Here is a 14,363-nt window from a genome sequence, read left to right as displayed (position 1 = left end):
GAGAAATAAGTAGAGAATTGTATACATTATCATTTTTATTCTTTTTATGTTATGATTTTACTATTATGCTTTCAACATATCTTACATGCACAGTGTTTGTTTATTATCTGCAAATATTGTCCTTGTTGTTTGTTTGTTTGCATGTTTGTTCCTATGCTTTGGCAACACAATTGTATTGATTTTGTCATGGCAATAAAGCAAATTGAAATTGAAATTGAAAAAATAAAAAAATAAAAAATAAAAATCAACTTAAAAAATGAGAGCGAGAGAGAGAGAGCGAGAGAGAGAGAGAGAGAGAGAGAGAGAGAGAGAGAGAGAGAGAGAGAGAGAGAGAAAGATCATGTGATAAAAGAGACTGAGCCTGGCTTGCTGGGTTGTGATGTGACACACACACACACACACACACACACACACACACACACACGATGAAGCCAGTCCCACACACCGTCTTCTGACTGCTACCTTGACCTGGACGAGGCGTCGCGCGGGGAAACAAGCACACGGTGTGCTGCCGGCTGCCGCCGCCCCGGAGGAGCGGGAGGGAAGCATCAATGCCTCCAGGTTCCCTCGCACATACCCTGGAACTGTTCTCGTCATCGGGCCTCCTGCGCTGAGAGAATGAAAGGATGGCCGAGCAGCGATGCGGGGACCACGGAGGGCTGACGGAGGCTGCTGCAGCGACTCATCGGGATGAGCAGCGGCATCGCAACAAGATGAATCCGACGGAGGAAGCAGCAGTGGAGGGTCTCTCTCTGGAGAAGATACTGGCGCTTTACAGCCAGCCCATCAATGAGGAGCAGGCTTGGGCGGTGTGTTACCAGTGCTGCAGGACGCTGGCGAAGGGACATCGGAGCTGGAGAAGCTCCTCCGCCGCCGCAGCCGCCACCGGAGCATCACCCTCGGCGGCTCCGAGAAGGATATCCGGACCGGGGGATGTTAGGATACAGAAAGACGGCTCTGTGAGGGTGGAACACCAGGGCTGTGAAGGTAACGTTAAAATATTATGTAAGACTGAGTGCGCCTAAAGCTACTCCGATCTAGGCCAGGCCATCACTTGCATTTCAAATAATGGGGCTGAGGTGTTGTGATTGTCCTTATGTAGGCCTTGGCTAAAAGTAGCCTAAACAAATTACAGGAGGGCAATATAGCCTACAAAATCACAGCAACACACGTATATAATCCCCAATAAAACAGTGCAATAATGTCACCATAAATAAATAGTGTAGGCCGACGCATATTTTCAGCTGCACGTGTGAAATCTTTCCTCATGTTTTTCCTGATCAGGTGCTTTATTTGTACCTCAGGATTAGTCCTTTAATCTGCAGGACAACAGCAGCCAGACTTAAGGCTCCATTACACATGACCTGATCACTGATAAACAAAGAGACCCCCTGCTGCTCTCCCTTTCATCATACTGTAGTGTTTTCACTGATTTTCACTATTCCTCCTCAATGAAGGCACGTGTGTGTGCACAATGTGGTTCCATCTCTTATTAAAGGCCTCTCGGCTTGTTTGCCACTTCATATCAGATCAGTGTGTTCATTCTGCTTCATCTGATTAAAGCAGGTGATTACAAGCTGAAATGTGAACGGGCACTGATCGGATCAATGTGTGTGTTTGTGTGTAAATGTAAAAGTTGATGGTTCAGCCCTGCACGTGCCTTGTATCTTTATGGTTTGATCCTAACTATCTGTGACATGGGAGCTTCTGTTGATTACAGCTGTACATAATGAGGTGCTATAAAAATGAAGAGCTAGAGCACTGCTGTATGACAGTGCTTCTGTTGCCAAGCTGAAAATATCCAAGAAAGTGAGAGGAGACAGTGGCAGCATAGTGTGCCAAATGAAAAATCACAGCAATATTCTGGAAATATTCCTTCAGGGATATAGACTGCATCTGCGAGGCTATGCAGGGTGTTCATAGTGACTTTATTGTACTAATTTGTCTCACATGGGAGAGAGTAACAGTGTTTCTGTGGTCTTTATCTAGTATCCCTGTTACTACAGATCTTTTAACAAGGTATCAACTAGGGCTGTGTTGAAATAATCAATTCTCTAAATCAACTTTCGTTTGAGTGATCTGAAATTGATTAATAAAATCCCCAAATGGATCTTTTAATATATGCCTTTTCACCATCGATGTATAACCCACCACAAACATTTTGGGGGTCAGTTCTTAATGTAAACATTAACCAGGTGCATTATAGAAACATTTTTGAGAGTTGCTTCTTGCTTGTACAATTAACAGCATAAGTTTCCCTAACCTAATTGATATCAAATCATATGGAAATCATTGGCGATACCCAGCCCTAATATCTAACGGAAGAGGATTAGGGCCACATGTGAAAAATGTATTTGAGTTTAAAGTCAGAATTCTGAGAAAAAAAAAAAAATCTGAATTCTGACTTTAAACTCAGAACTCAATCATTTTTTTTCACATGTGGCCCCAATCCTCTTCCGTAAGTATCAAGCAGGATTCAAACCAAACCAAAACAGAAACATGCCATGTGATGTGTGTTGCTACAGTTGATGGGTGTGTCTTTGAGCGATAACCCAAACACATTACTGTCCAGTCAGACCAGCCTGGCATGTTCAGTGTTGTTGTAATCACATTTAATCACAAACACAGAGTGCAGAGCAGACTGACTAAATGACTATCTCTCTATCTCTGTCCATAATGGACATATAATATACCTGAGGGCCGGAGGGACGTGCTCTTAACTCAGCTGTACACACACACACACACACACACACACACACACACACACACACACACACACACACACACACACACACACACACACACACACACACACACACACACACACACACATACACAATACTGAACACTGCTCAGTCAACACTTTGGCCTTTGATTCAATTATGCACCGCGTGCTTTGTCTGATCAACTTTTATTAGCAAATCTGAGAGGCACAGCTGTGATGATGATGCAGGCTGTGGCCTGTAGGTCTATATGCTTACAATGAATTTGATATTTTTAGAAGCATGGAAGCATCCATTGGAGAGGGGAGTCCAGGTTTTTTCCCCCTTGGTTGCTCATGCAATGTCACATCATGCAACATGTATTTAGAATGTTTTGAAGCATGTTTGTTTTGGCATTTATATTTGCAATATATGTGGATTGCATGGTCAATATTGCTTCAGTAAGCATGTTGCTATTTACCATCTCCTTCACGTCATACACCAAATGTGCACAATATTATACACACTTAGTCTTTTCATGTACAAGTACAAAGATAAGGAGAGAGACATTATCCTACACAGGCTGTATTTTGAATGTATACATTCATTTTAGCTGGCTATTTAAGTTGATTATTCATTAGCTATCTATTTGTGCTCGCTTGCTAATCGCACACTCGCAACACGTAACGTAAAGTTTGGTGTACAGCTGACTCGATATTTGGATATACTGTATTTTTTAATCAAGTCGTGATTTCTATTTTGTCAAGTTAGTTGAGCCCCCTCACAATCTTCAGTCTAAGTAATTCTGGGAGTGTTTTGATCAGTGCAACCACACAAATGGTTTCAGTTTGCAGGGTAATTTGCTGGTCTAATTGCCGCTAATCTGTGCTGTTCAGCGAAGGGTCTCTACCCCTGATGCAAAAGCTCAGTCAGACAAACTCATTCATGTGAAGAATGAGATAAGTCTGTGGTAAAAGTTCTAAAGATTCAAGACTTTTATCTGCTAAATTGACTTTAAGTTAAAAATCCAGACAAGGTTAGTTTTAGACCCTGTTGTCAGTCAAATTCACGTTGGCCTAGTATTCATTTATTCCACAGTGTATCCAGGGCACCTGATTTGTATTATATCTGAATAGATCATGAAAGCAGAACACTTTTAAGAACCTCTGTAAATGGTTTTGTGTCATGCCTCGAGATTTAATTTCATGGTGGTACCCTCCCCAAGTTTATAGTATTATTAAGAAAGCACAGTTGATTATCTGCTCACCCTATTAACACATCACACTGTTGACTGTTCAAACCTGCTGATGCAAGTAAGGTCATGAGATGATGTCAGGGCTGTTGTGACGTTGCATTACTGCGTGTTACAATACAAACCAGCCATTTGTTAAGAGGGTCATCTGTTAGCCGGCTGTTTGTTCAAAAAGTAAAAGCTGGGCAGATGGAGCCTGGAGAAACATTTAAGTGGGTCTTCTTTTTGAAGGGAGAACATTCATGCAGCATAGTTTCCTGGAAGGAGTCATATCAGCGGTCACACGCTACTTGAGTAATTAGAAATGAAATCGAGCTTTTATTAAAACTGGTCTAGTTTGCATAATGAGAGCTAGAGCGCAGAGCACTTTCACTGAAATTAGTTTAATGAGGAAGAGATATGTAATCACTGAAAAGTAAGCTGCAAGTGTGGTACCTAAAATGTAAAAAAAATGAATGGTCACATACTGTATGTGCTATTGTGTTAATATTTTATTGACTAAAAATGCGTTAGAACACGTTCATCTTGAAGATGAGTTGGTTCAGAATCAGCTACATATAGCAGGTCGACTGACTCGATTTCCTTCTCATACATTCCCGTAGCGTCTCAGTGCATTTCCCTGTTGAAGCCTGGCGTCCATTGACTTCAATGGGGGCTGCTTTGAAAGTTTTTTTTCAGTGCTTCGAAACTAGACGGCCATTGGACAAATGCTACGATTATGTCCCGCCCACGGATGCTCATCATCTCTGGGGTTCAATGGAGCAGTGGGCTGGCCTGGACTCCGGCCTTCTGCGTGATGACTGGAGGGTCTGTCGAAAGACTCCATCTCCTTTTGATTGACAGCGATTTTGTAATATGAAAAGTCGTTGAAGCTATTCGAGCTCAGTCCCATCGCAGATTATGCGAAGTGTATTCGAAAGACGAACTGCTGCAACCTATTTCTTGGTATTTGCTTGGCGAAATTGCTAGCCAATTTTCATCATACATTTCATACAATTATACACCACATTCCTTGTTACAGTTTAACCTAATGTGTGTGTTTTGTCGGATAATAATTTCTAAATTTTCAAATTAGTTGAGCTACTCTACAATCTTTCCATGATGTACCCCCTGGCATCTGTAGAAGTACCCCCTAGGGTACAAGTACGGAGCAATCTATACGATAGCAAAAGAGGATAGAAGTTACATTTACAGTTCCAATTAAACAGTTTTTCCTTTTATCCTGCACTAGGAATGTGTCATTTTCATGAACCAAAACCAACTATGAATTGGTCCTACTAACAAGTATGGTACATTGTTGTCCAAAAACTATTAACAGAATGCATCTATTAGCCACAGTTTTTAGTCACAGTAGGTTACGTTAGGTTTTGGTCTTTTCATGGGATTTGTTGTCAAAAAGAAAACAGAATAAGACTAGCCGTATCCTTTAGTTTAAGGGGAAAAAGAACGAAAACAATCTGGCTGCAGGTTGTTGAAGCCAGATGTATCTTGATGAAGTTCTAACTCCTTGCTGTTTGTCACGATTCAAAATCTCCTGTGGCCTAGGGCTGTTTTTTTTAAATTCAATAATTACGTCTTTCAAAAAGTCAACGAGTAATCGTGTAAAATAATCGTGATTTCAATATTACCCAAATAATCGTGACTATGGTTCTTTCCATAATCGAGCAGCCCTACTGTGGCCTGAGATTTTCAAGTGACAAAAAAACGTATGACATCTAAAATTTGTTATCTCAGCTGAAATCCCTATTTCTGATTGAGCAGCTATAGAGAGTGATAAACATTAAACAATATTAAAATGACTGCCCAGCCATTGCAACGGATTGAGACAATGTGCATTTCACATGATATGTATATGATATTCAGACATGGACTCTAAAATAATGCATGGTCTTTGACATTATTAAAGGCTTAGAACATCATCACATGCACTTAACCTCTGCCAGTCATACATTTTTGCACTGCGATGGAACAGTGTTACCTATGTAACTATGCATGTGTGTATGTAAGCTGCTTTATACTAAGGCTTACTGTACATTTGCTGCTTATCACAACACTGCTTTCTTGTTTCCCTGCAGGTAAATACAGCCCTTGCACAACAACAGAGGTAAGTAACTCCACTGTAGTTCTGCTGTACTTATTGTATTTCATCATCATGAACAGAATGGACAATATTATATGGACATATTGTCTTGTATAGTGGCAGTACAGTAGCAAGTACCTGCTGTGGGCGAGGGAGGACAATTGAGCAAATATGAAGGAAATGGTAACTTAGGCACATTAGATTTGGAATAACCAGGACTTTTAACCAGGACTTTTTATTTCAATTATGCTTTACTGTGATTTGGCAATGTTTACTTCAGGTTTTTTTGGTGTGCAACCCAGTTTCTGGGTGGTAAAAAGATAAAGATATACGTGTTTAAAATGAGTATTTTGGTCACATGAATGGATTAGTTTGGGTGTAACTAGTTTTGAAACCTTGCTTTGGAATGTTTTTGTTGATTACCTCAAAAACCTCACGGAGTGCAGGCTGGGAAACTCCAGCGTTTCTGGAAAGGAACCAGTCAGCCAGCCAGCCAGCCAGCCAGCCAGTCAATCAGTCAGTCAGTCAGTCAGCCAGCCATTCAGCCAGCCATTCAGCCAGCCAGCCAGCCAGCCAGCCAGCCAGTCAGTCAGTCAGCCAGTCAGCCAGTCAGTCAGCCAGTCAGCCAGTCAGCCAGCCAGTCAGCCAGCCAGCCAGCCAGTCAGTCAGCCAGTCAGTCAGCCAGCCAGTCAGCCAGCCAGTCAGCCAGTCAGTCAGTCAGTCAGCCAGCCAGCCAGCCAGCCAGCCAGTCAGTCAGTCAGTCAGTCAATTAAGGATATTAATGAAGGGAAATATATGGTTTTACAGTGAGAGATAATGGCAGGCTTTACCACAATAAAAACATTATTTTCCTTTTTAAATATTTACCTTCCACAGTTGCTTACATTAGCTAGTTACAGTAAAAGCCACAACAACAGGGATAGCATATTAGAGGGGGCACTTTGCAGGATTATTTCAAGTGCAACCCATGTCATTTAGTGCTGTGGTTGAAACTGTCATAAGCCATGGGTGTGTGATGTGTTTATCCTCATGCCTGCAATGCAGCTGCTGCTGCTGCTGCTGCTGCTGCTGCTGCTGGTCTCCTGCTGCTTAAACTAATACCTTTAATAAATAAAACAACTTTAAATGCATTTTTTTCCAATAGGCAATTGGTTTCGCTGCAAGCTTTAGACCTAACAATACATAGAAAAATAACAATTTCAGAACAGCAAAACATTATTGATGGAGAGTTTCTGGCATGCAGCACTATTAACATCGTCTATCTTTTTATTTTATTTGATCAGTTTATTTGTCAGGGACTATACATATAGGCATTGTTACATCTAAAGTGCAACCGATGCAATGTATCAAGCCGTAGGCTAATTTGCCATCCTTGTCCCTGGTTAGGCATTTAGAAATGACACACATGATAAAACACTATTAAATAGACATACAAACTAACAATTGAAGCAGACAAACAGGCAGCCACAGATGCATAAAAACTAACAGAAAAGCCACATACAGTACATGCATAAAGACCAACGATACAGCAGACTGAGGCAGCAACCTAGATGGTAAAAATCTGACAATTAAAGCCAACAGTCACATCAATACATACAAACAAACACAGACAGGCAGACATATGTAAATAAGGATAAGAAGTAAAGACATTTACTAAAATAACAACTAAGCATAAACAAAAGAGGAGCGTTAATTGTACTGTGCTATATCAAACATGTGACTTAGTGTTTGCAAATGTGCCTCTGTTTAGGCCATAGTTTTGCCTTAGTATTAAAAACTTTGTGATCAATTCATGTTTTTATATCAGATGGTAACGTATTCCAAATCTGTGGGCTTTTAACTGAAAAAGAGGATTTGAAGAAGTCTTGCACTTTGCAGGTTTACAGTCTCCACGGACTGCACCTCTTGTAGTGGCTCCTTTACTGGACATGAGAAGAGGGAGATTAGCTAACGTTAGCCAACCAATTTATAAAAAAAAAGAAATAATCACATTCGGAGAGTAATTGCAGCATTCGAATAGTATTGATCTTTTTACTATTCTAATTATATTTGACTTTCAGACATACAGACATCAGAGTGGTATTCATTTTCTTATCTAACTCTCAGCAAGAAAGCGAATAACTATTCTCTTAACACATGGCATATCTTATTGCCGTTTGCACAGGTACAGGACAGTATAGATACATAGGAATTATTTGTGCGTATATCTCTCAGAGTCAAGCTTTGTAAATGAAAGGCAATTAAAGGATTAATCAGAGTCAGAATAGACTTGTTTGCCATGTAAGTACCACTTACAAGGCATTCGCCTTGGTGGATGGTGCATACATAAACATAAACATAGGCTATTAAAGGGAAATAAACAATAAATGCAGAAGGAACGATAACCTTAAGAAATATATACAACTGTTTAACAATAAGAAAAAAGGCTGTATGGTTTAGTGCAGGATGTGCAATGGACAGGTAGTCCAGGATGTTTGTTAAGACCATTCCCTGGCATGTGTCCCATGCAGCCCCCACTCTCTCAGCGGTAATTTTCTCTATCAGCCCCGGAGCTCCCAGCTGGCCTTTCATATTGACTATTAGGAAATGTCACCCAGCGAGGCCTCCTGTTTAATGACAGATCTGGGAGCAGTTTCAGATGTAATTAAATGACTGTGAAAATTGTCCCTCCCCCACACATTCTCTCTGTCATCAACTGCTGGTAATTGTTGTGATAATAGCCTGTGAGAATACAGTATGGAGGGATTATCTTCTCTGCTTTTGCTTTTTAGGAATGTTTTTGCCAGATTTTGTAGATAGAAACATTTAAGCCTGCAGGGATCTGTTTGGTGTCACTCTAGTTAGCGGATGCTTTCAGAGTGTTTGATGAATGTAAGTTTAAGTTGATAGTTTTGGTCTGAATGTATTTTGTATCTGTGATGTTGTTGGAAACGACAACGCACATCGGTCAGTCTTATCGGTTAGGTACTGGAGGCTTTTCAGTAACAGTTCCACCTCGTTGTCTGTCCAAGCAAATAAATCCCTGCTCTTACTTTTCACCATTGTTGTTCCGAAATATTTTCTGTATTTTCAACTTATACAGCCATTATTTTCAACCGCAGCGGACCATCTGACAATCTGCGTCCTGTTTACGTCGGCACATACATGCCCAGTGTATAAGAATGATCACATGATGCCTGGTTAGAAGTGTTAATATGGACGGAGATTAGTTCTGCTACTGGAGTTAAAACTCTTGTGTGGATGCAGATCGTTTTTGTCTCAAAATGTGAAATGAAAAGGTAGTAGTGTAGAAGTAGCCTGAGGATCTCCTCCCAGTTCATTAGAGACAATGTGCAGTAGTTTTCAGGGGGTTCTGGAGTTGAATTGCTGTGTAATAGGGCTGTGATAACAGATGGACAGCGAATAACTCAAGCACAGACACACACAGACACACACACACACACACACACACACACACACACACACAGTTCACTGTAGAGGCAGAGAATGTGAAACTGTATAGACAAATCTCTGCTAAGCAGCTTTGCACTAGAAATGAGTTCTCACAATACAGCGTGTCACAGACTGGCTGACAAAACTACTGGCAAGTTTTTTGGAGCTGCTTGATGCTTGACAGCGTTAAATCCTGTGGCAGAGGCATTCTGCTAGCATACAGTGTGGAATTAGCCCAAAGCTGGATGAACAGGAGCACATGTGTATAGCTGGCACACATTATCTGCACATGGCTTCAAACAGCAGGAACTCTAGCAAATGATGTGGCTGTGAATGTCAGATGAGGCTGTTTTCTTCAGAGCCAACCAACCACACTCCTGGCAAGTAATCACTGTTGCTAAGTTCACTGGAAATTGTTAAAATGTGTTGGGAATGTTGTATTATAGCATCAAATATGATAATTATACTCTTTAGCTACACATGCCCCCCTTTTTATATGCTAGCTTTTGCAAGGAATTTGTTGGTGACCCCTGTAGCTCTGCAAGTAGACCCTCCTGGTCCTGTGATGCAGTATAACCTATACATGTGTGGATTATGCTTCATCACATCCCCCTCTGTCAAAGTTTAACTGTGCATGCTCCATGCTCTCCTAATGTCGGAGCTTTGATGTCTAGAAAGGGATTAGAGTTTAACGTCCCATTCAGTGTTTAACGTAAACTGAAAATTCAGTCAGGAGTTGGACAAGTGTCTGGCAGGAATAGCATTTTGCCTTTATGCTTCTGATAGGACATGTGTGTCCATGAAAGGCAAATAAATTGCAAACATAAAAGGAAGGTGTTGCAAAGAAGGTGGAAAAATGTGCTCTGTTTTAAGTGTTTCCTCTGCTCTGTATGTGGAGCTCTGTGGGTTTCACGTCCACCACACATACCAAGGCAACCGAGCTCAGTCATGTGATAGTCAGAGGTCACAGCAGCATACTCAGGCGTAAGAATCTGATAAAGGAATTTCCTCAGCGTTTGTCTGTTCCTGAGAGGAATAACTCACACTTAACACAAATGTCAATCAATTATAAAATGCACAGATTGATTTTACTACAGTCACATTAGTAGGTTTGTCAGATGAGGAGTCGTGTATTCTCTATTCTTTTGTGTGGTTCCTGCAGTTATATAAATCTTGATCTAATTAAATATGTCCAATCTGAAGGAAGGCCCGAACAGATATCTGGATGGACTTGATAGAACACAGCATAGTTTTCTTTATCTGAAAAAGAATATTACTTAAAGTGCTCATATTATGCTCATTTTCAGGTTCATAATTGTATTTAGAGGTTGCACCAGAATAGGTTTACATGGTTTAATTTTCAAAAACCACCATATTTTTGTAGTACTGCACAGTGCTGCAGCTCCTCTTTTCACCCTGTGTGTTGAGCTCTCTGTTTTAGCTACAGAGTGAGACATCTCACTTCTGTTCCATCTTTGTCGGGAGTCGCATATGCTTAGTACCTAGGTAAGGACTACTAGCCAGTCAGAAGCAGAGTATGAGGGCGTGCCCTGACAGTACCTAGGTAAGGACTACTAGCCAGTCAGAAGCAGAGTATGAGGGCGTGCCCTGACAGTACCTAGGTAAGGACTACTAGCCAGTCAGAAGCAGAGTATGAGGGTGTGCCCTGACAGTAGCTAGGTAAGGACTACTAGCCAGTCAGAAGCAGAGTATGAGGGTGTGCCCTGTCAGTACCTAGGTAAGGACTACTAGCCAGTCAGAAGCAGAGTATGAGGGCGTGCCCTGACAGTAGCTAGGTAAGGACTACTAGCCAGTCAGAAGCAGAGTATGAGGGCGTGCCCTGACAGTAGCTAGGTAAGGACTACTAGCCAGTCAGAAGCAGAGTATGAGGGCGTGCCCTGACAGTAGCTAGGTAAGGACTACTAGCCAGTCAGAAGCAGAGTATGAGGGCGTGCCATGCTAGCAGCTAGGCGAGCATTATAACGTGTGTTCCAAAGTGACCACGTTTGTCTCTGAAGTAAAGGCTGGACTACAATAGAGCTGTTTGGAGCAGTTTGTGAACAGTGTTTTCTGTTGGAGATGGTGAGTCCCTTTGGGGTGGACTTTGGGCTTTTTCACTTTGTAAACCTATAACATGCACAAAAAAAGATATATAACACAATAAATGTAAGGGGAAAAAGCCAAAAAGCATAATATGAGCACTTGAAGCTTTATTTCTTAATTTTAGAGAATTAAAATACATTCCCCCAGTCAAACTTTACCATTACCACAGTCATTTTGCTGTGGTGCTCTTTGCTCCTTCTATAAACATACATGTTTTTAGATTGATTCATTGAAATAAAATGCCTGTTTGTGCCATCTTTGCCACAAACAGGCATGTGAGTACATATGTACTCACAACATACTTCAAGATCCCCAATCCAAAACTTTGGTGATCCTCTGACTTTTCATCTAGGGCCCCCATGAGGTGGAATTATTTCAGTTTAGATTGAAATATCTGAAAATCTACTAGATGGATTGCCCTGAAATGCAGATATTCATGTCCCCCAACTGGATGAATTGTAGTCATTTTGGTTATCCCGTTATCAAGACAAATTTTCCTTTGTCCAATACTATTTATAAATAAATACCTGCAAAACTAATGCCATTTTCAGCAGCCTTATCTGTGCCTTGTGTTTACATTATACCTGCTAAACAGCAGCCTTTTACCGTTGCCATTGTGTTAGGATGCTGATATTAGCATTTATCTGAAAGCATCGCCTAAGTCCATCCTAACAGATGCAGCATGAATTACTTATTACTCGTCAACACAGCGATGCTGGTATTGTTTTCAGCTTGTGAGGCTGTGTGTGTGTCATCATAGCAAAATGTGGTCCTGGAGACACATACTCTAGCTGGAACTAGGCTGGTACAGAGGCAGTTTGTGAGCACTTTGCCAGGGGTCTAATTTGTTATATTTGATAACAAGTCTCCAGTGTCCACATTGAGATCAGATCGCTATATCCAGGTCTAACAACTGAACGTCGCTCTCTTCTTTACCGTCTGCTCCTGCCGCAGCTGTCGGTTATTTTAGAGGCGAGGCGGCTGTTTGGCTGCTGCTGCACCGCCGCACGCTTGCCGTGGTTCCATTTGTCTCTTAAATGCGACTTCAGACTTCAACCTATCATGCCAGGAGGCATTAAAGAGCCCCTATTATACTATTTTTCAGTGTCATATTTGTACTCTGGGGTCTACTAGAATAGGTTTACATGCTTTGATGTTCAAAAAGCATATTATGTTTCTCATACTGCCCATTGCTGCAGCTTCTCTGCCTGAAATGCTCTGTCTGAGCTCTTGGCCCGCCTTCCCGAAAAGCCCAGTCTGCTCTGATTGGTCAGCTGGCCCACTCTGCTGTGATTGGTCAACCAAATTCAAACAAGCCACTGGGCGGGCTGTGCCTGCTCAGGCAGCACCTATGGGCAGCACATATGAAAAACTGGGCTGGCATTCTTCATTATGACATCACTAATTGAAGAATTTCAAACAGGAATGCGGGCGAGGCGTTTTTAGACAGTTTCTGTGGGAGAGAAAACTCCATTTGGAGTGAAATGTGTTTTTTTGTACTTTATACATCTATTACATACACACTTATCTATATAACACCCTAAAAGACCAGAAAAATCCCAAAAAGCATAATAGGGGCTCTTTCACCGTCAAGTCTTTACGCTCCGAGATCGGATCTTGCTCGCATTGGGATCCGAACCGCCAGACCACATGCCGAGGTGGCCTGGCTTGCATTGAGTTCGGGTCTCAGTGAGGTGTGGAAAGCATGTGGTCACAATCCGGACAATCTATCAAATTTTCTTGCCATCTTCTTGCCACACGGGAGTTCCTCTCCCGAATGAGAGCAAAGGGTAGAGAAAAGCGGGGCTGAAACACAGCTGAGACCTGCTGTCTTATAGCACTGTGGTAGCTGCGTTAATCACTCTCCAGTGCTCTATCCTAGCGCGTCTCGTTCGGTAAAATGTAAAATTCCACTAAGCTAATTTTCTGTTACGGTCATGACCTAATTCATGTGAACCCACTAAATGAGTAAATATAAATGTTTTATATCCCCACATTGTTTCTACAATCCTTTAATTCTGACCAGTTTGTGCTGATTCTGGTAATCCTCTGCTGATTGGTTAACAGTGATTGATGGAAGGCTTTTGCATAAGAAGGAGCAGATCTCAGTTAGCATCTAATTAGCACAATTGGCTCTGATGGTTGGTCTGTGAGAATCACACAAAGATACAAACCTAAAACTAATCAGATTCACAGTCTCTAACAGCTGCTGCTTTTGTCCACTAAAAATGCATAGCAGACCGTAACATCTCATTACCAGATCCATAGAACTCATGCCTTTTCATGTGATCCTCCCTGACCTTTGTCAGACAGTGCTGTCATGAGCTTGTTTTCCCTCATCCCGTCATTCATACATGGATTTCACTTCTCTTGTCCCTCTCAATTAATTTGCTACACATACATTGGATTTCATTATGTGCATTGATAGCTTGTGCTGAAACGACTTGTTGGTTAAAGCAACATTGTGTAACATTGGTATTTTGGAGTGCAATTTACGTATACACTGCTGTCGTAAATATGGACAGCTGTATACATGCATTTGTTATGATTACGTTACTCATGATGAAAAACTAGCAAGTCGACAATTTTTCTAAAACAGCCAAACATCAAGCAAGTGCAACAACACAAGACAACGCAGGCCAGATAATATTACTTGCTAGTCCAACAGCAAGATGGCCAGCTCGCCGTCTGTCTTGCAGCCTTTTATTTCGCAATCTCTCGTTAACAACTAAAAGCCAGTCCGAGATTTACCTCTGCTTGGTCACTCTCTACTTTTTTCTTTTTAGCTTCCTCC

The 14,363-nt window shown here is 41.5% G+C and overlaps 1 protein-coding gene across 4 annotated transcripts in view; it reads left to right on the top strand.

Moving 5' to 3' along the window:
* The first annotated feature begins 374 nt into the window (after positions 1–374).
* Positions 375–14,363, top strand: part of spire1b (spire-type actin nucleation factor 1b) — a 63,881-nt gene continuing 49,892 nt past the window's right edge. For 2 of the 4 annotated variants that reach the window (XM_078253746.1, XM_078253747.1), the window contains exons 1-2: positions 378–987; positions 6,030–6,058. In XM_078253746.1, the coding sequence (XP_078109872.1) occupies positions 627–987; positions 6,030–6,058 (390 nt within the window). In that variant the 5' untranslated portion in view covers positions 378–626. Of the gene's footprint in view, positions 988–6,029; positions 6,059–14,363 lie in introns of all 4 variants that reach the window. The other 2 variants (XM_078253750.1, XM_078253748.1) reach the window with 2 other exon arrangements.

Source organism: Sander vitreus, chromosome 6, assembly GCF_031162955.1.
Source record: "Sander vitreus isolate 19-12246 chromosome 6, sanVit1, whole genome shotgun sequence".
In the NCBI taxonomy this organism is placed as follows: Eukaryota; Metazoa; Chordata; class Actinopteri; order Perciformes; family Percidae; genus Sander; species Sander vitreus.
The sequence above is the reverse complement of the archived record's forward strand: the minus strand, read 5'-3'. Positions and strand labels throughout refer to the sequence as shown.